This window comes from Ambystoma mexicanum, chromosome 5q (genome assembly GCF_040938575.1).
Source record: "Ambystoma mexicanum isolate Mex_15411 chromosome 5q, UKY_AmexF1_1, whole genome shotgun sequence".
NCBI lineage: Eukaryota > Metazoa > Chordata > Amphibia > Caudata > Ambystomatidae > Ambystoma > Ambystoma mexicanum.
This window is the reverse complement of record NC_090933.1, coordinates 114462389-114488934: the sequence shown is the minus strand read 5'-3', so window position 1 is coordinate 114488934 and position 26546 is coordinate 114462389. Positions and strand designations below refer to the sequence as shown.

The 26546-nt window shown below is 47.4% G+C and overlaps 1 protein-coding gene and 1 long non-coding RNA gene across 3 annotated transcripts in view; one reads left to right on the top strand and one right to left on the bottom strand.

Annotated features, from left to right (window-relative positions):
- LOC138497279 (uncharacterized) overlaps positions 1–26546 on the bottom strand; it is a 291765-nt gene that overhangs the window by 93123 nt on the left and 172096 nt on the right. The window lies entirely within an intron of this gene.
- SLC39A6 (solute carrier family 39 member 6) overlaps positions 1–26546 on the top strand; it is a 254817-nt gene that overhangs the window by 78052 nt on the left and 150219 nt on the right. For both annotated transcript variants that reach the window (XM_069620630.1, XM_069620631.1), the window contains one exon: positions 4155–4266. In XM_069620630.1, the coding sequence (XP_069476731.1) occupies positions 4155–4266 (112 nt within the window). The remainder of the gene's footprint in view (positions 1–4154; positions 4267–26546) is intronic.

Here is a 26546-nt window from a genome sequence, read left to right as displayed (position 1 = left end):
CCCGTCGAGACCATCCAGAAATACAGGTACGCAGCATTCCCGTGATTCTCATCTTAACATCACCTGCTGGTACAGCGCCATCTCCAGCCCCCAGGGCAGAACTCTGCCTCCTACTTAGTAGCTACCCATCCAAAAAGGGTCCTCTTTCTTGGACTTCCCCTGAACCCTGGGACGCAGTCCTCCTCCCTGCTCCTGGAGCTGATCCCTCTGCAATCGGGCCCAATTCCTGTTCCTGCCCCTGCGCTCTGGGGAGCCATGTCAGGGCTTCTCCCGGAAGACTCGCTGGGGCCCAGCTTGCCACTACTTATGTGCGCCGGTCCCGCCAAAGATGGGGCTTTAATCCTCCGGCTCCCCCTGCACCCTGCAATAAAACAGAATTGTGCAATGTACTCCCGCAGTTGCCATTCCCATAGATTAGCAAACTAATTTTAAATCGCCTATTATCGGGACTACTAATCTTTAAATGATCTCAATGTCTACAAGGGGCCACTGAACGATGGACTTTACACTGAGTTGCAAAACCATAGCTCATGACATTACACGCCCTCCCCCCAGAAAATGAATGACATCAATGCAAGGTATAAAATAAGCAGTGTTGCATAGCAATTTGCTATGTAATTCAATAGGTTTGCTAATTAAATTGACACTTGGATTAGGTCTGCGTGGGAGTGCTAGCTAAGACATTTTTCAGAAGCAATCTTGTTCATACTTTTAATCAAACTATATTCCGTTTGGCAGTATGTTTTGTTTTTAAAAGGCAGTCTGGCAATTCCATTTATAAAATGTAAGTTTTTAAATAATGCATTATTACAGTACTGCTACTGTAAAACACTGCATTATCTCAATGGGATTCAGTAAAGTTTAGGTTGGGATATTGTAAACTATATTTCATTTTCTAGGGAAAGACGCATCATATTGACGTGTGAACACTTTTGAAAATGAACATGATCACACGGCCAAATACTGATGGGGAAAACCTTTTTCTGTGATCTGCTAGTTGCATGCAACTGGTGCTCAGCCCATGTGCTGATCCTTTACATGCTCTCTTACCACCCTGTTTGCATTCTAGCAGCTATCCTGAAAGTGAGATGTTGGCAAAATACAATATTCAACCTAGTTTGCCCAGATCTTTCAGCTACGCCCTCCACTCTGCCTAGTCTACTTTCTTTCCTCTTCCATAATGAATACTCAAAGCTAACTAGATGTGAATGCAAAAAAATGTTCATCCAGTGTCTAGAGCTACATACCTACTCCAATACCATACCCTGTAGTTGGCCTCCAGAGCCCGCTTTGCTCTGATTGATTGCATTATATATTAGCACCTGTGAGAGAGAGCTGGCCATTCTCTAGGCAGAAATGCAAGCTGAGCCCGCAAGTAGTCACCCGCATATTAGGCTGGCCTGCTGCGCCTCTTCCCAGCCTTCAGAGGTGGTGCTGCAGGCTAAGTCTCCACTGCAGTGAAACACCTCGATTTCACCCCAACCTCTCAATTGCGCACTTCCTTGACTTAGTCCTGAAAATAGTTCTTTCCAATCGCAGAGAAGTGTAATTTCTTTTTAAGGGAACTGAGACTGTTTTTTTTTTTAAAAATGCAAAAAAAAAAATCCACATTCTAGATGGCAGCTCGGAGTGACAATAGCAATAAATATTGATTTCATGGGCACGCAGGACTGGAATGCTGTGCTTGGGCCTTCCTAGCTCTGCCCAGGTTTTTTTAACACTATTGAAAACAGTTGATACCAGTTAGTCAAGGGTCATCTTCACCTGAAGTTGTTAGCTAGCTGTAAAAACCATATTACGCACGTAGTCTCCAGCTAGGACGTTAACATTGCTAATCAAGAATGTTTTAGTTGGCAAACTCTGCTAATCAATTTTTGTAAACCTAATTTATGCTGTGCGTTATGTTCATTAAACGCATGAGATTTTCCACGCACTACCAATTTTACGGCTACTGGAATAACCATGTAATAATACATTTCTTTTTTTCCCAGGCAGTGTCTTTAGCTTCTTGGAACATCTTACTCTGAACAACTATTACCTTGGCACAGTTGGTAAACTATGCTAGATCAAAGCCAGGAGACAGACATGGGGGGGCCTTGTTTTCGAAATGTTCTTTGTTAAATCACCAGAAACCCAGGCTGTCCCCATCTCGAAGGTGCTTGCACCTATTCTATAAAGAGAAATTTTAAAAGGGTGTTCGTTAGGATGCCTGTTTCAAAAATCAAATCCTCAGTCCTGAATCCTTTGCTACCAAAGTTCTGACCCTACCACTTAGAATTCCATAAACTCAACAAAAATACAGTTTGGTCCAAGCCCTAAGCAAGTGACTGGTGGTTGCCTTCTGACCCTTGACTTTGTAGGTCTTTTTCAATAGTCCCCTCGCCCCTTTGTAAAGGCTGAGCCAGGAGCTTGACCAAGTTTACCAGCTTATCTCCTGTATTGTTCAAGACTGTCCCATGAATGTCTTTCACCGTGTCTTTGGGCCAGGTTTCTCTCTCCGAGTTTTGTGGTCTTCAGTCTCTCACTCTGCCTTGTGGTTTCTTTTATTGGACACCTCCTTGGAGTCTCATGTTTCTCACCCCGCCTTGGGGTTTTGTGCCACTGTTCCTGGGATGGTGCTTGCCAGTAGAATGTGGGTGTTCTGACACCACTGTACATCCTTGTTGGTTTCCTCCAGGTGTCGTGTACCAGACAGTTCTTGCCCTTGTCTCAGGTGGGGCCCTGGGTTTGTCGTCTCTTTACACTGGTACCCTGCTTCTGACGGTCACAGAATTATAAGTCGCTTTTTGAATCGTCATGGCGTGCCAGAAGAGATGAAGAGAGATCAGTGTGTTTTTAAACCAAGGAGGCCGGAATGGTAAAAGCCTTTTGTATTTTGTAGTGCTGCAGGAATGATGCTGTGCCTCAAAAGGTTTGCATGGCCTTTGGCATCAATAGCTTTCCGTAGGCATGTCCCTGGCGACTTGGTCTACGTTTCACTCCTCCTATCATAATTACTGTATTCCAGGGCAGGTGCCTAGTGATCATGTTGTTCTGTAGAACATTTATAATGGATACTCCCTTTCTCCCACACATTCCTCATCTAAGATATTCTATCTACAGCGCAGCTGATCTTCAGAAACTTTTCTGCCATCGGGGGGAATAGCGCAGCTCCGCGTCTGCTATGCTGAATGCACCCCTGCGCCAGACATTACATCGGGCCAGTATATTTGGAGGATCTGTGCCCATTACTTCAGTTTACTTCTTTACCCCTTGTGCCGTATTGCTAAGGGACCACAGAACCTAATGAAGGTGTCCTAGCTATCAGCCAAGAGGGGCATGTTGGAAGGGCAATGGGGAATCTTTAGGAAACATCCATCGGAAGGAAAATTACCAATGGGTAAGTAATTGTTCTTTTAGTTGAATCCTAGCCCGGTACTCATGCAAGCTTTCTTTTAAAGTGTTTGTTTGCTATTCTCCCGTTATGTAGTGTGATTTCACAATAGTTTGGCGGAATAAGTAAGTTACTAATTGTAGCAAGTAATGTAACTCCGACAGTACCATTTCCTCCAGAAAGTCTTCTCTACATCTTCTCTAATAAGAGCTCAGTACTCCCACCGATTAATTGACTGCGTTTTAGAGCAGAAACAAAGGGCATGGGAGGTCCTGTTTTGGAGGCATGTCTGTACATGTGCCCAGCGTCTGCTCTCCAAGTTAATGCCATTGTCTCCTGCAGCCAGATAGTATGTTTTAGAAAGGGGCCTGTATATTAGGAGTACAGTGCCTCTACGGTAACTTTTTATGTTGCACTTTAACACGTAGATCATTCTGCATTTGACTTTTTTTTTTTTTTAAGGTCCTTTTGTAGTTTAATTACATACCCAGTATACTGGCAAGTTAACATGATCTAGCAGATACAAATAAGTTATTCCAGGAACTCAAGATACAGAACATTCTGTATAAGCTGAAGACCTTCACATGCTAAAAGATTGCAACACTATAACAAATGCCTGCTGCTAAGTGTTCACATTTTTCTTAACTACTAGTCTGGGCTTAACTTGTGGTGAGTTACTAAACCACCCTGCTTAAAGCTGTTTACATCCCTGTGTACTTTTTGGATTCTGTCAAATTATTGGGTTTGTTTTTGGTGAACACATGGATTTTATTTTTTTCAGCATCAAAAGAAAACTGAAAATGATGATGATTTACAAGTTAAAAAGCAACTGACAAACTGTGAATCTCATCCCTCAAATGATGAAGAAAAGTTGGATACAGATGTTTCTGTCCGTAAGTTTTACAAATCTGTTATCATGTAAAGTGTATATTTTTTAATATTGCCTGATTCAAGCCTAACCGAAATACATAATTTCTTTTGTGTGAATAAAGGCTTATGTAATCTTCATTTCAGCGTGTATGGAACTTGCCATGTTTACAATTCATAACACCTTAAATATTCAAGCTGTTGAAAAATTCCCTCCTAATTTCGGGAAAGTTTTAAACCATTTTTTCTTGCTTTTGCGAACATGCATTATTTTGTTATTGGCATTGCTTTTAAATTGCTGTGCTCTGGTATAACGCCATCCCAAAATAATGCATTAAATGTGAGAATTTTGGGTTTCTTTTTTTTCATCTGTCCCTTTCCTTCTCTCATCTCCTGCGGTACCATGTACACTTCTGTATCAGAAGATGCAATGCATGTCAACCACTGAAGAATCATTGTTTTGGTTGTGTTTGTTAAATCTTTTTATTAAACACCAAACAACATAATTGAAATAGGTGGGCAAATGAGACAGCACTTTAGTAAAGATTGAGTATGAACATAGCATTTATTCCTTTACCACTTATGGCAGTGTTGCATATTGGTTGCTCTGTCCCTTCCTACTATCAGGGCGATCAACCCCTCACCGCCCCCCCCCCTTATCCTCCTGTAGGTCCCTGCCCACATTGCCCGTTAACCTTGCCATCCCTTATTTATCTTACCCTGTAAACAATGATTGTTGAATGTTCATTAATTAGTGCCATATATTGCAGTGTTGCTGATCTAGGCCCTACATCCCCTGGTTCCGGAGTCTTGGGTGGTGCCTTGCCACAGATTGTATATTTCTGATGTATAAATGTGTTATGGTCTTCCTAATTGGGTTTGTCAGCGTGGTGTCCTCTGCCTAGCGTCTTAGTGTTTCCTAGTTATTTATGCACATGGCACGTTGATTGCTTATCGTGTTATGTTCAAACCGTTCATACATGGGTCTGTTAATTCTTTAAAATGTGCAGCTTGTGCCGGTCTAGCACGGCGTTTGTAGGTGTTGTATTTCAGGGAGTATAGTTTGGAGAGTAGTGATTGACCACTGAAGAATCTTTTAATCTGTGTTAAACACATTGGTTCAATCCGCACCCCGTGTTTGTGTGCATCAACTGTGAAATTCAAGGTAGTTAAATGTGTATAACTAAGTGAGCATTGTTTAGTCTGCTTTTCTTGACACAGAGACGGCTAATAACCTTCAACAGCACAAGAGGTAGGCAATGGCTTCCAATCCTCGTCCTTGTCCTTATCTAGGAGGATAGGGTGACAAAGTTTCTCACTCTCTCCCTTGCTGATGTATTATTTATTCGTATTTGTAGAGCGCGCAGCAGCCCGGGGGAATCGTGGCACTTGTTACAGAGAGTGATCAGAACTTGGTTACACAAAAGAAACACATGCAGGCAAAATTAATGTACAATTGCATAGGACAGTTTGTAAAACAAGTAGTAGCGAGCGATTAGTTAAAGAGCAGTTTTAAGGTTTTTTTCTAAAGGTAGGGAGAGACGTTTCTGCTCTGAGGGAAGTGGGGAGCGCATTCCAGAGCTTTGGGGCTAAATATGGGAAGCCTATTCCTCCTGCTTTGGCCCTGTTAATGTGCGGAACAGTGAGTTGGTTGGTGTAGCAGATTCTGGTAGGCCTGGTAGAGATTGATCTGTGGAGTGTGTTTGAGAGATAGGGCGGAGCTGTACGGTGGATGCATTTATGTGTTGTCGTGAGAATCTTGAATGTGATGCGTTCTTTGACTGGGAGCCAGTGAGCAGACTGTCTTGCTTGTGAGATGTGGTCTCTTTTTGGAATGCTTAGGGCTGCTCTTGGTGAGTTATTTTGGGTGATTTGGATTCTTTTTACATTTTTTAATGACGTGCCGGCTGAGAGCGCATTAAAGTAGTCAAGCTTTGCCCCTATGGTGGCTCTAGCTATTGAGACAGTTATCCTTGGTTAAGAATGGTTTGATGGCATTGATGAGTTTAGTACTGAAGGCGGAGGCAGAGGTAATAGCGCTGACTTGCTTGTTCATAGATAATGTAGCATCAATGTGAACCCCTAGGGTTTTGACAGAGGATAGGACTGGAATGATGCAGTTGTCAATATTGAAGTTGGAATAGAGAAAGTCTAGCTTGGCTAGAGTGGACTTTTGGCCAAGAATAAGAATCTTTCTTGTCCCCGTTAAGGCATAAACCGTTAGTGGCCATCCAGGCTTGGATGGTGGTGTAGATTTGCCTGAGGGCTGTGGCGTCTTGGTGATATGAGCCTGTTAAAGGAAGGAGCACCTGAGTATGTCAGCATAATTAGTATATGCGATCCTAAGTGCATGTACTTGCCTGTTGTGCCATCTGGTCACCTGGTCACCTGGCCACCTTCTGAACCCTAATGGGCTCCAGGCTCCCTCACGACCAGAAGCCCCACGCACTGCCTCTGGGCTTACAAAGCACTTAGGCACTGTATCTGCAACCCAACAGTCCCCTTCCTCCTTGTACTTACTCGGAGCTGGCCACCTAAGCTCTGCCCTACTGCACAAGTCCCCCTCCCCCTCCCTTGGCACTTCTGCTATCCCCTCCCCTTGCATGACCTGAATGACACGGCCTAGTAAGATCGTTCTGTCCTCCCTTTGTCTCCCCTTCCTTGTCTTGTCGCGCCTAGAAACACTGTGTACAGGCGCATTATAAATTATCATATCAAGGTGGGGGTGTTCACTAGCCCCCCTACTTGTTGTTTTGGAGGTAGGACCCTTGGCAACTAAAATTCCCTAAACAAAATCATTATCGGGCCTCAAATATAGGGTTAATGAAAATAAGATTACACTGTTTGCTGGCAACAGCCTCACAATCACTAATCCTAAATCTTAAATCCTCTTGCTCCTCCAACCTCTGACAGACTTTCATTCATGTCTCCGGTTTGAAGTGGCTTTAGATAAGTACTAGATATTAACTTGCTGGCAGAAGTGGGGTAGTCGATTTGCTCCACTACTCCTTTTCGATGGACAGACTTCAGGATCAAATATCGCTGAATTTACATTACTAACACACTGACTTTGTTTGCCGCCAACTGCTTCGATCATGGCATAACCTGGTAGGTTATGCCTTGAACATGGCTAGGGTATATAGTCTGTTAAAATGAACATGCCTTCTGTATTCGTTTCTAACTCTGCCTGCAGCTATTCCGAGTGGCATTTTTTCAGTCTTCAATAGGTGGTCATGGAATTTATTTGGTAAGCGCCTGCCATAAGATCTACAAAAGGGCACTCTAGATGTAGAGACACAGGTGGCATAGCCTTTCTGCTTTTTAAGTTCTATCCTGCAGCAAAGTTGTAGGCTCTCACTTGTGGGCTCTCAATGACGGACTTGATTTTTGAACATTTGGAAGGGTTTGGATGACCTCTTTGGTACATACTTCTGAGACATCCTCTTTCCTCCATACTCTTGGAGCCTCTCCTATGGCGATGGGACCAGACCCTAGTTTTCACCACCAAAAATAAATCCCTTTACAAATGGTCATACACAAGGGTGTGTCCGTGCCGGGCATGCCCAGCCCATTTGTACGCCTGCAACCAGCCTCTGCCATCCGTCTATTACTGCTCAATGGAACCGTACACGTCTAAACCAGCAGCAGTATTTTCGCTTTAGTCATACGCTGCCTCAACTTTCCCATATCCCACCCTCCCCCCCCCCCCTCCAACCTCACACCATTTCATGGCCCTCCCGCTTATGTCTGTGATACCCAGCTTTACTACATGTGCCTCCTATGACTGGACCTATCAGCCAATTAGACGCACATCGGGATGGGAAGATGAGTTGCTATGGGAGTCACAATGATCAGGCAGAGACCTTGGATCTTCCAGGGACGAACCAAGGAGCAGGTCCTGCATAGCTTCCGTGGATGCAAGAAGGCTGAAAATGCAGGAGCAGGCATCTTGCTGTACACACTTAAGATCCTTTAAGTTCCAAGGATGCAGCCTCGGAACGGCGCCAGCTGCTGCGAGTTGGCCTAGCGGAAAGCAGTCTACACTTCAGAAGGCATAGATCCTTAAACGAGGGTTACGACCGTTTATTCCTACTGATCCAGTGGTCGATGGAACACGAGTATTCTTTATCAGGCAGAGGAGCAGGACTTAACCAGAGCTTCACTGGTGTCGGTCAGATGCAAGGGTCGGTCAACTGCTCCTTTGTAGTTGACTTGGCACCAACGGTGAGCTGGGGAATGACTGGCAGGAGTCCCCCACAATTTGAACTGGAAACCAATTGTATGGATCTGCACCATTCAATCATACTGGATAACCACTGGCCACCACATCTGTGCAGCAACAGACATTGAAGTTCCTGGATGTGCACTCTGACCAGACAGTCCTGTCCCCCACATCCCTGATCACACCACATATAAAACTCCGATCTGCCTGCAAAAACCGCAGCTTTCTCCAGGAACAGGCTTTCCATATGACATTTTCTGACCTCTGCAGGCCAAAGAACAACGCAGCAAAAGGACCAGCAAAAGCCTCATGGCATGGCCATCACTCTGGATCGTCGTCCAAGAGGAAGTCCACTACCCTAGGGAAGTTGAAAGAGAGAGACTCCGAAGAAGGCCAAGCAGGAGAAGGCCAGGCAGGGTGCAGTGTCCGACCCGCCCTCAACAGAGAAGGCCAAGGTAGACAAGGGGTCTGACAAGGCCACGAAGGAGAAGGCCAAGCAGGACAAAGTGACTGACGCAGCCAGGAAGGGAAAGGACAAACCGGACATAAGAACCAGCCTCTCTGTGAAGGCCCAAGTGTACCATGTGAAACCGGCACCCTCCCTCGTGGTGGTGGTGGTGGTGGTGGCGGCTTTGTTTTCGAAGGCTGTAGGGGTGGGCCCACAGGGTCCCCGACAACAGCTGGACCCCAGCGCTCCTACATCCTGGATGTCACCTAGAGACCTTTCACTGGACATCCTCTTGACTCTACACACAATAGTGTCTGAGATGCAGAGGACGATGCCAGCGACACCTCCTGCACCACCAGTACCGGCCACTCCGTTGACACCGGGGAAACCGCCAGCCAAGAAGAGGGTTCCTATGCCTCCGTACCACCCATCGGACCCCCTCTCCACTGTCCTTCCCCCCCCCCCCACACTCCCCACCCCCAACGGAGACTGAGTCGGACACGGCGACATCTGGCACGGATCTGCCGGGTGAGATAGGATCTTTCCACGCGATTTATTGCCCGAGCATCAGAGCTTTTCCAGCTCACGCCGGAGGAAAAGAAGGAAGGCTTCTTATATCCATGCTGGGAGGCGAAGAGGAAGACCATCCTTTTGGTCCCACTCCTGGACGATGTTTGGGACGAAGGGTTGGCGCTGCTGAAGAATACCTCCACAGCCGCAGCAAAGAGAGACTGGCTGGAGAATTAGTACAGGGTGCCAGACAAGTGCTTACGGTCTCGGCTGCCGGTTGTCTCGGTGGCCGCCAGGAAGAAGTCGTTGAGCTTGGCTTCCTTCACCCCTGCGGACAACGAGGGAAGAAGTTGGATTCGATGGATAGGAAGGTTATCTACTCTACAGCGACAAGTGTCAAGGCTACTGACATCCCTCGCGATCGTGGACAGATACGACCGGGAGCTGTGGTTTAAGCTGGCTCCGCTGCTGGACTTCCTCTCCGTCTTTGGAGATCCTTCAGGAAAATGAGATGGTGTTGGACCACGCCATCACAGTGGCCCTGGACATCGCGGACAAGGGGTTCCACCAGATTGGAAATTAAGTTTGTGTTCGCCGTCCTAGCTAGCTCAAGGCCACCAACTTTAGACCGGAGTTCCAGGACATTATCGGGAACCGCAAGGTGGCCAGTCTACCTCCAAGCAAGATTGAACCAGCCAGAGCGTCGTGGCCCCCCCACCCAAGCACCCCGGTGAGAGGTCAGCTGGTGAATTCCGTCGGCGTGTGGGAGACAAATCTCCACCGACAGATTGGTGCTGGATGCTCTCGCCCATGGACACACCTTAGAATTCCAACGAAAGTGTCTGCGAATACCACTGGTGGCCCGGCAGGAAAACCACATCCCTCAGCTGCTGCTGGAGGTTCGGCCATGTTACAGAAAGGGGCGATAGAGCTGGTTCCACAGCGACTCCCGGGCTCCTGAGTTTACTCAAGGTACTACCTTGTAAGAAAGATTTGGGGCTGGATGCCCATTCCCGACCTACGGTGACAGTTCTGCATTGTCGCTCTGCAGCACGTGCTCGGCCTGCTGGAGGAGGGGGATTTTCTGTCATCGTTGGATGCACCAGTGGCGGCCCATCTGCGAATGCAAGGGATCCACATTTATCCCTACCTGGACGACTGGCTCATCCGGGCCAAGTCAAGGGATGCCGCCGTCGAACACATGGAGTGGACCGCCCGTCTGCTGATGGATCTGGGGTTCTCAGTGAACTATGCAAAGTCTTGCTTAACTCCATCACCGGACGCACTTTTCCTGGGATCCAAGCTCCACACAGTGTTGTGCCTGGCGTCACTGTCGGAGGAAAGGATATCGGCCATCCTGGGCAACGTGCAACGGCTGTTGGCACTGAAGATTGCCACGGTGAGGACCATCCATTCGCTGCTCGGCATGTCGTGGTGCATTTACCTGATTCGACTTGGCAGGTTACGGATGCAGCCTCTATAGGAGTTCCTGGATGCCCGTTGGGTCCAGGTGTCCGGAAGCTTCCAGGACAGGGTCATGTTCGACGAGGAGTTCTGACGAGCGATCCAGGTGGTGGGGAATACGCTCCAATATTGCTGGGGGGGCATGGATTTCCAGAGACCCCAGTACCAGGAAACCGTCATGATGGATGCGTCTCTGGAAGGTTGGAGAGCCCACACCGAACGTCTCAACGCCAGAGGCTGGTGGCTGCCGGAAGAGAAGACGCTACACATAAACGTACTGGAACTACGGGTGGTGTTTTGGCCGCTCAAGTCATTTTTACCGTCCCTCAAGGGCAAAGTGGTGACGGTCTTCACGGACAATACCACCACAAGGTTTTACATCCAGAAGCAGGACATTCGGAAGCATGGGTGCACCAGATCCCCGGCGCTCTCCAGGGTGGCGCAGGACTTGTGGCACTGGGCCATTGCCCAGGGGATTTTCCTCATTCCATTCCACCTGGAAGGAGTAAAGAACACTGTTGCCGACTCCCTCAGTAGGGAGCTATGCTCTTGCCACGAGTGGGAACTTCGGCAGGACCAAGTGGACAACCTGTTCGACAGATGGGGCAAACCCCCAGATCGATCTGTTTGCGATGGTGACAAACACCAAGTGCCGGAGGTTCGCCAGCAGGTTTCCCCAACCGGGGAGCATGGGGGATGCTGTCATGATCCCAGTAAGTGAGCACAGTTCCCATTCAGGCATGCAGGAGAAGGTACAACCCTGTCAAACATGACATTTGTACCATTCATAGCATTTGCTCCTATAGTCTTAGTGCTTACAGTGGTCTCGTACACTAAACATGGCCGCTGCCAGATCCATTGCTAACTTGCAGCACGCAGAGGGAGCTACTTAAGCCCTGCCTCCACTGGAGTGCTTGCTTCATGTCCTCTCCGCTGACAGCGGGTAACGCTACCAGTGTCTCTCCTCACAGAACCTGTCAAAGGAAATATTGGCGACATTAGTTGTCACAGAAGAAACAGAATTCCATAGTTATTGAAAAGACTTAACTTCGGTTCGGTATCTCCATTCAGTCCGCTTTGTTCGTTCGTAGCCGCAGCATCGTCTGTCAAGAAGTTCTCACAGCTGCAGCATCTTCAAGCAGCATTCATCGTTCGCAGTACCTTCATTCAGAAGTCTCCCCCTGCCCCCCCAGCAGCCACCGCATCTTCCGTCCGAAGGTATATTTGCCTCAGCTTTCCAAAAACCTGCATACAAAGAAGGTATTTAGTTAACGAACAAACTTAATAGAAAATAAGAAAAGTTTAAATAAGTTTACGTACCTGAAGTTTCTTCAAGTTTTCACCGCTCAGTTGTTGCTGCGCTCTTCCCCAAAAGGCTGCAGTTACTCCGCATAGACCAACTTGTGCTAGTTGAACGTTTCTCAATCCCGAGTAACGTCGCAGTCATCCCACAGCAATTAGACTCTCTGAATTCCGAGAACCTGCAAGAAAAAGGGGAAATATTAGGAGCGATCCCTCCAACGTAGGGACTATTCCAAATCTAAAAGACTATAGTATTTTCTCCAGAAACTTCCCCAAGACAAATTCTGGAAAAGCAAGACATTATAAAGGCAAGTCTATTGAACACCTCAGCCTTCCAAGTTAGTTTCTTCATTCCAACGCGCCCCTGTAGAACAGGATGGAGAGCTACACAAAACATAAAACATACACAAAACATACACGGGTGAGAAGGGAGGCATTACCAAAAGCACAGTTATACAGTTACTACTCAGAAATCGGGTATTATAGCAGTTCTATTGTTATATTTGTTGTTTATACAGAGAAGGAATCCTAAAAGTGCCCATGTAACGGGTCCACAGGCAGAGAAGGCATTTATTTATTTATTTATTATTCTTTAATGTGATACAGATTGAAAGTAAATTCAAACTTTACAGATAATAAAACAATTTCCATTAGTATCCTTAAAACAATACACAAATAATATTCAACAATTGTACACAAATATACAAAAAAGAGAAAAAATAAAAAGACAAGTGAATATAACATACCAACATAAGAATACAAAATATCGTTATTATTGTTAACTTGACCCAAAATGTTATGCAGACTATGTTATGAAGGCATTACGCTTCGGAGGAGTCCAGGTAAGCATTACAGAACGTGAAGCCAGTACTTAAAATACTCCACCTGAGCGTAATGGAGGACACAGGAATTTTTATCCCAGATTTTGGGAGAGTTGAGGGCAGAAGTCCATGCCGCTAGGTCTGAAACAACTCAGAGTTGGTGGTTAACGGAGAGCGCACTGATGAATTGGGTCGCCAGTTCCTACAGTCCCAAGTGGGACAAGCACCATTTCCTAGTGCGGTTCCACAAGGTCAAATTTCCACTCCCATTCCTCTCCTACAGGTAGTTTTACCCGGGAACATTTCACTAGCAGCCCCAGAGAGATTTACAGGGGATCCAAGGCGATTTGGATTTTTTATTAACCAATGTAATTTATTCTTTCTGTGTAGACACAGGGTTTTTCCTTCAGATCAAGTCAAGGTGGCATTTGTGTTTATCATATCTGGGTGGACATGCTGCTGACTGCTCCACACCCTTAGTTTATCGAGATAATCCATTACTGGGGAATTTCCTTGGTTTTCGGCAGGAGTTAGAGAAACTCTTTGCTCATCCTGCTCAGGGACAGGGCTTTGATAATGAGCTGCTCTCTTTACGCCAAGGTAACCAAGAATTGTTGCAAAAAAGGTTGCAGGCGCTCCTCTCCAGAAAGAACATGGCATGATAACCTGTTCTGAGATGAGTTTGCAGCACACGCCAAGAATTATTGGCCTATATAGCGTCCTTTAATCGATTAGTGGCAGAGACCAATTGGCCCAGAGGAGATGAGAACCACACTTTTATCGAGGATTACTCAAAAGATATATTAGCACATGCAGTGAATCCTCCTACAGGCTTTGCCATAACAGTACAGCTGGCTCACTGATTGCAGAACCGGCGCTCTGATCGGGCCAGATCAGAGACCAGATCACTCTGTTTGTTCAAAAGACTATGAAACTCGTCCAATGACGAGTCACCCTGAGCCAATGCAGTTAGGTGTTGAGTGTTCCATGTGAAGGAAGGAAGAGAGAGAGACAAAAGAAGACAACATAATTTATGTCTCTATTGTGGTTCGGCGGGTGATCATTTGCGAAACTGTCCAGTGAAACCACCATAGAAACCAGTGGGAGCAGTAGACGAGGCGGAGAGGAAAATCACAGAAAATGAACATCTGGAAAAAATCCAAAAGCCCAGCCAGAAGAAGGAAATACAGATCTCTAATTTCGTTGTTCCAGTCATCTTAGGTAGCGACCTTCAACCTTCCAAGATATATGCTCTGGAAGCATATGTGGACAGTGGTGCGATTGGGAACTACATGGATTACGAACTTGCAGGCAAAATGGGTATTGGTATGCACCCAAAGGCTGTGATAGAAAATGTCAGCGCAGTAGATGGTACTCCACTAATATCCGGACCAGTGACGCAGTGTACTGAAGTTTGGACCTTGCTTTGCCAGGAGGGACATTGAGAAAAGATCTTGTTTGACCTTATTAGTGCTCCACAGTTTAAAGTGATTTTAGGAATTCTTTGGCTAGAGAAACATTCAAAGCCCTGACACTGACCCACAAGTGCATTCACCTCACTGCTCCTGCCTACCTCTCACAAAGGATACACCCTGTCTCCACTACCAGGCCAACCAGATCACCATACACCAACATGCTCTCTGTGCCACTAGTAAAAAGAGTCGGAGCGGGCGGATCCAGCTTCACTTATCTCGCACCCACTCACTGGAACGCCCTACCTCCCACTATCCGAGGTGAGGCCTCCCTCACCACCTTCCGTAAAAACTCTGAAAACTACCCTCTTCACATAAGGCCCGACACACCAGCACGAATACCTATCATATAAGTTGTAATATATGACCAAATGCAATATCTGTAACAGTATGAAGTTTTGTAGTATTCATAATGTCAACAACCGCTATCATGCCCGTACCCTGTAACCAAGTTATTGCAAGTAACAGCGCCTCAATGCCCCTGGGCTGCTTGCGCGCTATATAAATAAATAATCCACAGATTGATTGGCGTGCCAAAACCTTAGTTTTTACTGAGGAATGCAGGTATTCCTGCTATGTTCAAGACGGAACCTTTGAAAAAGAAGTTCAAGTCATTTTAAGAGAAAAACCCACCTTAAGGTTAATGGGAACCCTTCCACCGGAGTATCAAGATTTTCAAGAAGTATTAGAAGAAAAGGCTAACGTGTTGCCTCCTAATCAGCCATATGATTGTCAAATGTATTTGATCCCTGGTTCAAAACCCCATGCAGCAGAATTTATGCCCCAACTGAACAAGAAAATATAAATTTGAAGACTTATTTGGGTAATTGCCTTGCCAATGGTTTTATTCGGCTCTCTAAGTCCCCAATGGCGTCTCATCGGGGTTTTTTTGTGCCCTTCCCAAGAAGGAAGGGCACCTTTTTGTACTTGCATAGACTACCTTGTCCTCATCCAGATCAGTCAAGAACCGGTACCGCCTTCCACTCATTCCAGTGTTAATGGATCAAGTTAAGAATGGCAAAATGTTTACTAAACTAGACCTTCGAGGAGCTTACCACTTAGTGAGAATCAAAGAAGGAGATGAATGGAAGACTGCCTTCCGCGCTAAATACGGCTAATGAGTACCAAGTCATGTCCTTTGGCCTATGCAACGCCGCTGTAGTGTACCTTGACGACATTCTCATCTATTCAAACTCAGTCCAAGAACACATAACCCATGTAAGAGCAGTACTTCAGAAACTGCGACAAAACACAAGCTATTTGTCAAACTAGAGAAATGCTCCTTTCATGCGATCTCGGTGGAATTTCTGGGATTCATCCTGTCACTTATGGGAATCCAAATGGATAACTGAAAAGTTGACGCAGTTCTGAATTGGCCTTCCCCCAACGTCAGTGAAAGGAGTCCAAAGCTTTTTAGGATTTGCACATTTTTTTACAAAGGCTTTGTTGCATGATTTTCACGACTAGTCCATCCAATAACCTTGCTACTGCGAAAGACATTCTCCTGGACCAAGGAAGCAGAAGAGACCTTCCAGACATTAAAAGAAAAATGTACCATTGCTCCCATTTTAAGACACCCACAACCCGAACTACCATTTGTAGTGGAAACTGATGCGTCCAGTGCTGCAATGGGAGCTGTATTATCCCAGAAAGATACTGAAACCGGATAACTGCATTATATTATATTATTATATTCTGGTCCAGGAAGTTTTCAACAACAGAATTAAATTACAGCATCACAGATAATGAATTGCTAGCAATAAAACACGCTTTCAAAGAATGGAGACACCATTTATTAGGAGCCCGGCATACTGTCAGTTTTCACAGATTATCGAAACCTGCAATATTTACGCAATTCAAAGGCTCAGTCATCCCGACACCTCCGTTGGGCGTATTTTGTGTAATACAATTTTGTTAGCACTTATCGCCCAGGGGTACGTAATGGCAAAGCGGATGCCTTGTCAAGGATTGGAGAGACCAAAGAGATCCAAAGTACAGCAGATCCTGTAAATATAATTCCAGAAGAGAAGGTGCTGGGAGTCACTGGATCTTCAGAAGACTTGAAGGCACAAATTCTCATGAACATGATCACTTCAGAGTTCGAGGCTTGGAAGTCAAGAGGAAGCAAGTTTAGCATTCAAGAAGGTTGTGGTATTTGGGCTCAAAACAAAAGCTCAAAGCGGAGACGAGCAGAACTGCTTCAACTGTCACCTGTCCCACCAGCACCATGGCATACCATTTCTATGGACCTTTACGGAGCTGCCCCCTTGTTCGGGTTATAACACAATCCTTGTAGTGGTAGACTTGTTTTCCAAAAGGGTGCATTTCATTGCCCTCAAGGGGCTTCCTACTTTATCAGTCGTAGCAAAGGTGTTCCTAGAACAAATTGTAGGTCTTCATGGATTTCCATCTACAGTGATCCCGCAGCCATTACTCTCCTGCAAGAAAAAGGGAAATATTAGAAAGGGAGATCTCTCCACTGTAGACTATTCCAAATCTAAAAGACTGTAGTATTTTCTCCAGATACTTACCCAAGACAAATTCTGGAAAAACAAGACCTTATAAAGGCAAGATTCTATTGAACACCTCAGCCTTCCAAGTTTCTTCATTCCAACGTGCCCCTGAAGAATAACAGGATTAAGAGCTCCACAAAAGATAAACACAGGTGAGAAGGGAGGGATTACCAAAAGCACAGTTATACAGTAACTTCTCAGAAAGCAGTTCTGTTGTTGTATTTGCTTATACAGAAAGGGAATCCTAAAAGTGCCCAGGTAACAGGTCTACAGGCCCAGAAGGCATTACGCTCCCAAGGAGTCAAGGTAAGCGTTAGACCTATTCTCCTTCCCCTGGGACGGCCTGTTTCTGTATGCGTTCCCACCATTGCTGTTGCTTTGAGTCATCAATCAACCCGGACTGTGCCGGTGCAGGATACTCATCGCACCATCGTGGCTGAGGCAGATCAGGTACCCGGACCTTCTCGGCATGTGGGCGTCCCCTCCAGTCAAGCTGCCAGTGGTCACGGATCCTCTCACCAGGGAAGGAGGTGCAATTCTGCACCATGACCCAGGATCTCTGAACCTGAAGGCCTGGCTCCTGCAGCATTAGAGTTCGGGGGTTACGATCTTCCAGCAGGCTGCAAGGAGGGGCTCGCCAAGGCCAGGGCGTCATCTACTTTGAAATGCTACGGACTCAAATGGAAGAGGTTCACAATTTGGTGCCGGTCCCAGAAGATCGACCCTCTGAGGGTCACAGTGCCTCGGGTACTTCAATATTTGCTGTCGTTGGCAAAATCGGTGCTGGCTCACGCCTCCGAGGTTCATCTGGCGGCTATCTCCTGCTACACCATATCCCCAGGACGACCCTCTTTGTGGTCGCACTGGTTAGTCAAGGAATTCATCAAGGGACTATTCCGCTCGTTCCTGCCGGTGTACGCTCCGTTCCCGACGTGGGAACTAAATGTGGTACTTAGGTTCATGGGAGCTCTGTTAGAGTCTATGCATTCTGGCCCACTCAAGTTTGTCGTGGAAGACCGCTTTTCTCATGGCCATCACCTCTGTGCGACAAGTGGGTGAGATCCAGGCCCTATCCTGTAAACCACCTTACTTGACTTTCCACGAGACACGGGTGGTGCTGCGGGCGCACCCTTCCTTCATGGCCAAGGTGCCGTTGGACTAAACGAGCCCTTGGGGTTACCTGTGATTTTTTTCCGACGGCACTTTTTCTGGAGTGACAGTCCACCTCATCCAGGTCACGCTGCTGCTTACTCAGTTCTCCTCCTTTGTTCGTGTTTCTTTTCCCTAGCACATCACAGACCTCTGTTTTCCAAGTGCCTCTTCGGTACACGCACTGGCAGGTCCTCCCCACTATGCGCTCTAAATTCTCAACAGCTCACAGCTCTTCCCAGGTTCGAACCTCCCGGACTTCACTCTCTATGTACAATCCCTCTTCTATTTTTATATCTTCCCCAGTGTTACATCAAAGTTTTTCTCTCTTTAATCTCTTACTCGTCCGGGCTCCTTGATCACAGTTGGATTCACTTTAGAACAGGGAGCAATCTGTATTACTCGCCCATCTCTCTTCTTTCCCTCAGTGGCTTTGTCAGACACTGCTTCCAAATGAATGTTAGAAATAACATTACAGAAACAGACAGTAGCTTATTCTGATGGACTTCTCTGAAGCATAGATGTTGTTGATGGTTCAACAGAAAGGGTTTCAGGGAGCTTGTTAACGGGAAGGGAGTCTCTCCCTGTGAGGTTCAGTTTACCCCAGGGAGAATGTTGCGTAGGGGGCTCACCTCCCTAGCCTCACAAGGAAAAGCTCCTCTCTTTGGAGAAGTGACAACCCTGCGTTTCGTCACACTGATAGTCTTATGGCCTAATCTGTTTCCCTATAACAATGAGAAAAGGCAAGGGAATTAAAGCAGACTGGTTTACTTGTCTCCAAAAGACAGGAACAGAGTATAAACAAAGCCAAAAGAATGGGTATCCCATAGAAGTCTGGGGAAGGTGTTGAGATGGATTTGTAAACTCTGACCTGGTGAGCGGAAGTTTAAGAAGCCACCCTAGTTTAGTGGAACCTTCTGGACTAGATGTTGGCCTCTGCATAGACTGAATCTAAGCAGATGGCATCAGAAATAAGATTACAGTGCGTAATGTATCCCTTATGTTTCGCCTAATGAGGTAAAGGGGGAAAACACAGCCACAACCTGTAACAGAAAGGGGCTGGGGGGGGGGGTTACACAAATATAGCACTAAGAAATTCTTCAGAATCGATCCCTAACTTAAGTAGTCCTGCCCTACGAAGTAGGGAACCTTATGTTCAAAAGTACAGTAGTGTGTTGAAAACCTGCGGCGGTGCGTGAGAGAGAAAGCGGGTCCTCTTCAGGGAGCTGTAGAAGTTCAGGAAGGGGCTTGAGGTGATGAAGAACAGTGTCCTACTATTTGGGATGGGTCTACCCTTGCAGGCAGAGCAACTATCTAGTTTCGGGAACAGCTAGGGAGCACAGGCTAGCCCAGCTAAGGTGAGTGTCCTTTTTTTTTTTAGAGTTTCTAGTGCATAAAGAAAAATTGCCTGTGCAAGGGGGCCACCGGTAAATGATGCAAATACTCACCAACCCTAGACAGAGTCCGGGCCAAACCTTGCCAGTCTAGACCAGGTCGCTTGTAGGTACAACGCCTGCAGTTACACATCAGTAGCCTTTTCTCGGCTCTCGATGAAGAAACGAGGACTATACCAGTGCAGCACATATCAGCGCACAGTGAGGGCAGGCAGGCAGGCAAGGCTCCTACAACGACCATCGCTGCAGCAGGGCGACGGCAAATGCTCACGGCATGGTGCACTCTTGGGGCTTGAATTTTGGCAGGAGAGGGCCCAGGACCACGGGATGGCGATACCCACAGGTTCGAGCTAGTCCGTTCACAGGATGGCCCAGGAACACTTCAGAAAGAGGCTCTATTGGAGGGTACTCTGGCGATGCTGAAAAGTTGTTCCCACAATTTACAAGGGGTCAAAGCGCTGTTGCAGTAATCGATGCAAAAACAGGGGTCCGATGAGACAACAGTGGGCTCAGGGTCCCAAACCTTCCAGCATGTCTCAGGCAGTTCCACAGGTCTGCTTTAACGTTTCAGGATACTTGGCGCCTTCTGTATTTCGGTGTGAACTTCAGGTGATCGACCTAGGATGGATGCAGAGCCCCTTATCTTGTCAGTCTGAAAAAACCAAACCCCTAACCGTCACGTTGCCCTCCCCCCCCCCTTTTTGGGCAAGCACGCTCTCCGGTCTTCAGACAATCTTTGACAATCTCCAATTATGGATCACTATACCCCCTCTTGACTGCATTCGTATCAGGCCCTATGTGCACTGTGGTTACTTACTCCTAGATTACTGCTAATAAAATACACCCATCTTACACCTATGTTACTACCGTGGGCAATAACAAATAACATTAAGACACAAAGAAAACACAAAGAATGGATTCAATTTATAACAATGGGATACATGTATTTATATACACACAGCTAAGCATAATGCATAACAATGCAGGCAGTTCTAATGCTATGTCTAATTTGCACCTTTTATACTTCTGGTGCAAAGCTACTATGCAATAACTATAAGCCTGTGCTGCGAGTGTGTGGTTCTAATGCAATCTAATGCAAGCGCTAGCATCCATCACCTCCATGGGTAAATCCACACCATCCACGCTCTAGACAATCCCTGTCTAGTTTCCCCTTCACCCAAACCTGTGTGTGTGTGTGTGTGTCCTTATCAATTTAAGCCTAGGCCAAACCCATACTTCCCATTCTGCTGTCTTTCCAGCCAGGCCTCAGTCAGTGGCAGGCCTCAAGACTGCCAACTGCCAAGCTCGCTCTCTGCCTCATCGATCTCATCAAGGCACATCAGTCTGCTGCACCAAGCACCAGCTCCAGCCAACTGTCCAACTCTCTCGAACTCCCCCGAACTCCGTAGCTCTCCTCAGCTCCTCCAACAACTCTCTCCCTCCTTTCTCTCCAGCCCTCCTGGTTATAGTCTCCAATGACGCACAGAATGTCTAAGGATGTCTCTCCCTCAGCGTTTAGCAAAATGCCTGCCTGTCTCCTTGCGTGTTACTTGTTTCGGCATGTCCTGTTACTACGTGTGCTGTCAGCATGACCTCATATCTCTCTGCCTTCTGTGTCTGTTGATTCCATCTATTCACTCTTCATACCCATTCTCTCCTTCACTGTAGGCTCTCTCTGCATTACAAAATGCACTTTTAGGGCCCGTCCCTCATACAAAAGCACTCTCTCCATGTCACTCCCTTGGCGCAGCCCCCACCTTTGCAGTCTCTCCGCGAAGCACACCAGCCAAGCTGATAAACTTCCCTTCTCGGACAAGAGTCATATTATCTCTCCCTCTCTGCCAATGTTTACGAACAGTGTACCATAACCTTTCTCTGCACTGAGCTCAGTGTCTTTCTCCATCAGCAAATGGATTCAAATGCCAGCCTAATGCTTTCTAGCGTTTACGATTTCTCACAATACAAGCACTACATAATGCAGACTCATTCTTAAGTGACTCAACATACATACATACATGACATACCAAACATATCTCTACAAAGCATAACAATGTGTGAATGGCTTTACGTGCATTTCAAATATGACAGTGTGTGTGTGGTGCAAGCAATGCATTTTCTCTCTCAGCCTAAGCGCTATTTCTAATGCAAACATAAATGCATAGCATATCACAAAACATCTTTACGTGTCAAATATACGGTGTCTCTAAAACACTACATGGCACTTCAAATATATGCAAGTGCCATTCTGTTTCAAATGGCAAAGTGGCAGCATGTTTCTCTTCTAATGGCAAGCACTATATGCATACATATCAATCTATAAGCAAATCTGCAAATGCATACAAAGGTGACAGTCTAATATGTGGACAGTGTCTACTTGAGCAATGTACTATGGATAGCTAAATAGAATGCAATAATGGAATAGCAATAATGGAATGATTCCATAGCAACAATGTAGGCAATGGTAATTCTAATGATTCTCGAACAGTGAGTTTAATAATGGGTAATGGTTCTCTACAGATAGTCTTATGGGTTTATAGTGAAAAAACCGAACAAAATATCAAACAAAAATCTCGAATCCAAAATATCAAACAAAAATCTCGAATTTTTTTTTTAATACGTTTTTATTTCAAAATGGGCGGGTTCCCCCCACCCCCCTTTTTTTTTTTATTTTACCCTTTTTTATACTTAACTGAACCCACAAATACATATAAATAAATAAATAAATAATTCGCGATTTTTTTTTTTTTTTCCCCCGAGATTTTGGTTTCGATATTTTTGTGATTCGATATTTTGTTTTCGGTTTTTTTGACCGACCACCAGTCTTATAATTTCTAATAATAACAATTCCACAATCCTCCCTTTTATCATTAAATAAATCAAAACATAACAAAACCTAGCATAGCAATCGTGGTATGCTAATACCAAGCAAAGTTACTGAAGGAAAAAAGCATATATTTCATGATGCAAAAAACCCTTCTTTCAAAATGCAAGGCATTTCACTCTTTCCGTGGCAAGCTAAAATATCAAATGCAAAGCTGCAAATGTGTCAGAAATCAGAATAACATAGCCAAATGTCAAAAGTCGAGCAAAAAGTCAGAATTCAAAAGTGTCTACAAGCCAAATGTGTGGGGGGGAGGGGGGCGCTGTTGAGCGCCGAACAAGATGGCCGCTTGAATGTGACTCTCCGCGGCAGGCAGGTCACAGGATCCTTTTTGCGGCACCTTCCTGCATTTATACCCGACCTCAGAGGGCACAACTGGACTGCGGATGATCCGGGGTTCATCTGGCCCGAACCCTGACACGAAACGGTGCCGGGGACCCTGAGATCCTGACATCTCTCCGCCCCTCCCCCACCGGCGAGGCGGCTTCGCGCCAGTGTCCTGCTCCGGCTGTGGGACGTGCCGGGCCTCTCTGCTCGCCGGTGCCACTACTCGCTCCAGCGTGGACCCCCACCCACCCCTGCCGAGGCTCATTGATTGAGGTGGCCTCCCCCGGAGCCCTGACCCTGCGCTCTTCAGCTGCGGAGTGGCAGCACATACGGCTGCGGCGCGATTCGACGCCGCCTCGGAAGACGTCCTCAACGCTGCTGCGGCCGGCCCTTCCTGGACCGCGATCCTGCTCGCCGGGGCGCCGACTGCTGGGACCCCCCCCTCAAGGATACTTCGGCGAGGGGGTCGAGCTGCGGCGCACCCGTGCACGCCTGGTGCCGCGCTCCCCCCGCCGACATACACCACAGGGCCCCTTGCCCAATAAGGTACGTGGTGCATGGAGAGGGGGGGCCGCCTCACTCCGCGGCCCGAGTGCTGGCAGTGCCCGCCTCTGTAACATAAGGGGCACACGTTGGATGCTGGTGCTCTCACCTAACACAGTCGGCTCTGCCCTGGAGCTGCATCACCCGGGTGTCCCTCTGCTCTGTAGATTGGCCGGTAATCCGGTAATTGACTTGGGGTGCTCTGGGCCACGCCAGCCACCCACATCACACCTACTTTGGGGGGGGGGGGGGGGGGGGGGGGGGCTCCTGGCCTGAGGAATCTCGGGGTTTGGTTCATCCCACATTGCTGCTTTTGAGCCTCAGCCTGTCCATTTCATCGGAAGGATATAGGGCCGGTTGGTGCTCTTCCCTATCCCTCCTACAGGCTCGCTTGCACTACCATATCTTGATCACAGCTCTCACAGCGGCCACCGCACACCACCACTTTTAGCCCCTGTGTCATCTATATCTGAACTCTCCGGATTGCGCCTTCCGCACTGCCGGCGGGCTGCACCTCCGCAGGGTCCACCGGCGGCAACAGGCCTCACATATACGGGTCCAGTCTCTGACCCCCCCCCCCCCCCCCCACACCCCCCTCCCCAAAAATTACCTGCTCCACATCACGCCTTGCATCCTGCCCTGCGTGTCGCACGGCCTGAGGTCCCCACACCTCTCTTTCTTGAGCTGCTGGGATTTCCCCCTTACTCCATTGGAACTCCAACATCGTCAGGATGACCAAGGGGGCCGCAAGGAAACAGAGCTCCATCAATATGTTTGCGAAGACGCCGGTGAGATCACCAGAGGAAACCACCGAGCAGGCTCCCACGGCGTAATCATCCGCCACAGCTCCGGAGTCTCAAAACATGATGGACTTCATTCGGGAGGGCTTCACCGCACTCCACTCAAAACTAGATGACATGAACGGCACTATATCCTCTATCAAGGCCCATACTGAGAGGACGGATAGCCGGGTGGCGGAGGTCGAGACAAGGGTGGGCTCCGCTGAGGATGCATCGAGTGCCCTGCGCTCTGAGGTCACCGCTCTTTCCAACCGAGTCCTTGACGTGGAGAAGAACGACGAGGATTTGGAATCCCGATCAAGGCGCAATAACCTCCATATTATCGGCGTTCCCGAGAATGAGGTTCATGAATCAATCGAAGATTTCGTTGAACACACACTACTGACGCTCCTTGATTCACCCAAACTTTCCCCGCAATTCTCCATAGAGCGTGCACACCGAGCCTTAACGGCTAAACCCAGACCTGGCGCTCCTCCTCGGCCCATCATAGCCCGTGTGCTGAATTTTTGTGACCGCGATGCCCTCCTCGGGGCTGCGAGGCTCAAGGGTGAGCTCTTACTGGGTGGCGCAAGGATCCACCTTTACCCGGACTTCTCGATGGCCGTCCAGCGTGAACGCAAGACTTTCCTGCCGGTAAAGCGCAGGCTGCGTGATCACTCAATTAAATACGCCATGCTCTACCTCGCCAAACTTCGCATGCCAACCGGGTGTTCTTCTTCACTCTTCCAGGAGAGGCCTCTTAAGTTCCTGGACGAACATTTCCCAGGCTGATCCCCCCCCCCCCCCCCCCCCCCTTGTTCAAGGCCCTACAGCTACCCATCAGCCCGGTCGGGGAGGGCCCAAGCCCGGCCACCTTCCTGTACTGGAGTCACACTGGGTTTCTATTCTGTAACCTGTTCAGATTGTTCACTGTTACGAATATGTGCCACGTCAACATGTGCAACATCTCCGCCCAAGTTACGTGCAAGCTCTCACTGTTGGCACCTTTTATTTCACTTGGACCTGCCGCTGCCCGGAGAGACGCGGCCAATCCGGCCTACAGGCCCCCAGGCGCTGATGCCTTTGGTTTGGTTTTGGTTGTGGGGTTTTGGGATTGTCATCCCTCTGTTTGGGGGTGGGATGTGGGGGGGCGGGACATGTTGGGGGTTATGTTACAAAAAGCTTGGCGCTGGCAGCAATTACGGACCGCGAGGTGGTACTCAATGGCTGTTACTGCAGGGCTGCTAAACTGGCCCATTGGTTATTGGTATTTTTGTTTATATACTCGCCCCCGTATCAATGTCTGGGAGTGACCTGACTTTTATGATCTGGAATGTTCGGGGGTTGGGTAATTATAAAAAGATGAGGCAGCTACAGCTGCAAGCTGAGCGTCATGGATTCAAGGTTCTTTTTTTACAGGAGACACATGCCCGCACGGAACACTGTATGAGATTCGCCAAATCATGGGGCCCCCACAGATTCTCCACTGATTTCTCTTCCCAAAGCAGTGGGGGTCATGACCCTCATTCATAAGAGTCTCAAATTCACTCTCATCTCCTCACACATAGACCCTCAAGGCAGATATATACTGCTTCATGCTATGCTTCAAAATAAGGAGATAGTCCTGCTGAACATTTATGGTCCCAATATAGATGATCCAGATTTTTATGTACAGGTCTCGTCCCTTCTCGATGGCTTCCCCCTTGTTCCCATCCTCTGGGGGGGGGGGGATTTTAACACAATTTTTGATGTAACTCGACAGATCTGGGTCCAAACCTCGTCAACTTTCTAGAGCAGCCTATGCTGCACTATCGTCCCTGCCCCGTCTCGCCATGGTTGATGCATGGAGGTTCTTTTACCCGGATTCCCGTGTTTATTCTTTCTACTCTTCGGTCCACGATTCTTATTCCCGTATTGACAGATGGATGATCTCCAACGTACTAGTTAAGAATGTCATACAGTTAATGATTCTCCCCAGGACCCTGTCTGACCACTCTCCTGTGGCCATCACCATAGACTGTGGGCCGGATCCCAGCCGTACTTGACGTTGGAGGCTGAAGCCTCTTTCCCTTCTGGACCCGGAGTTTTGTTCTGAACTCGAGCTATCCATTGAGGAGTTCTTTGAGACAAACGCAGGCTCTGTAAAATCGCAGGCCGCGGGTTCCCTTGATTCCCCACTTACGCTTGAGGAGCTCTCTGATGCGGTTGACTCCTTATCCTCGGGGAGGGCCCCTGGCTCGGATGGTATCCCAGTTGAATTTTATAAGCGCTATAAACTACTATTGCTCCCTCACCTGATTGCTCTCTGGGAGGAATCGGTTGAAGCCTGTGTATTTCCCCCTTCACTTCGCGAAGCCACAATTACGGTATTACTTAAATCTGGTAAATCCCCCTCACAATGCGGCTCGTACCGTCCGCTCTCACTTATAAATTGCGATGTCAAAATATACGCTAAGGCACTAGCACTCCGGTTGGCTCCCT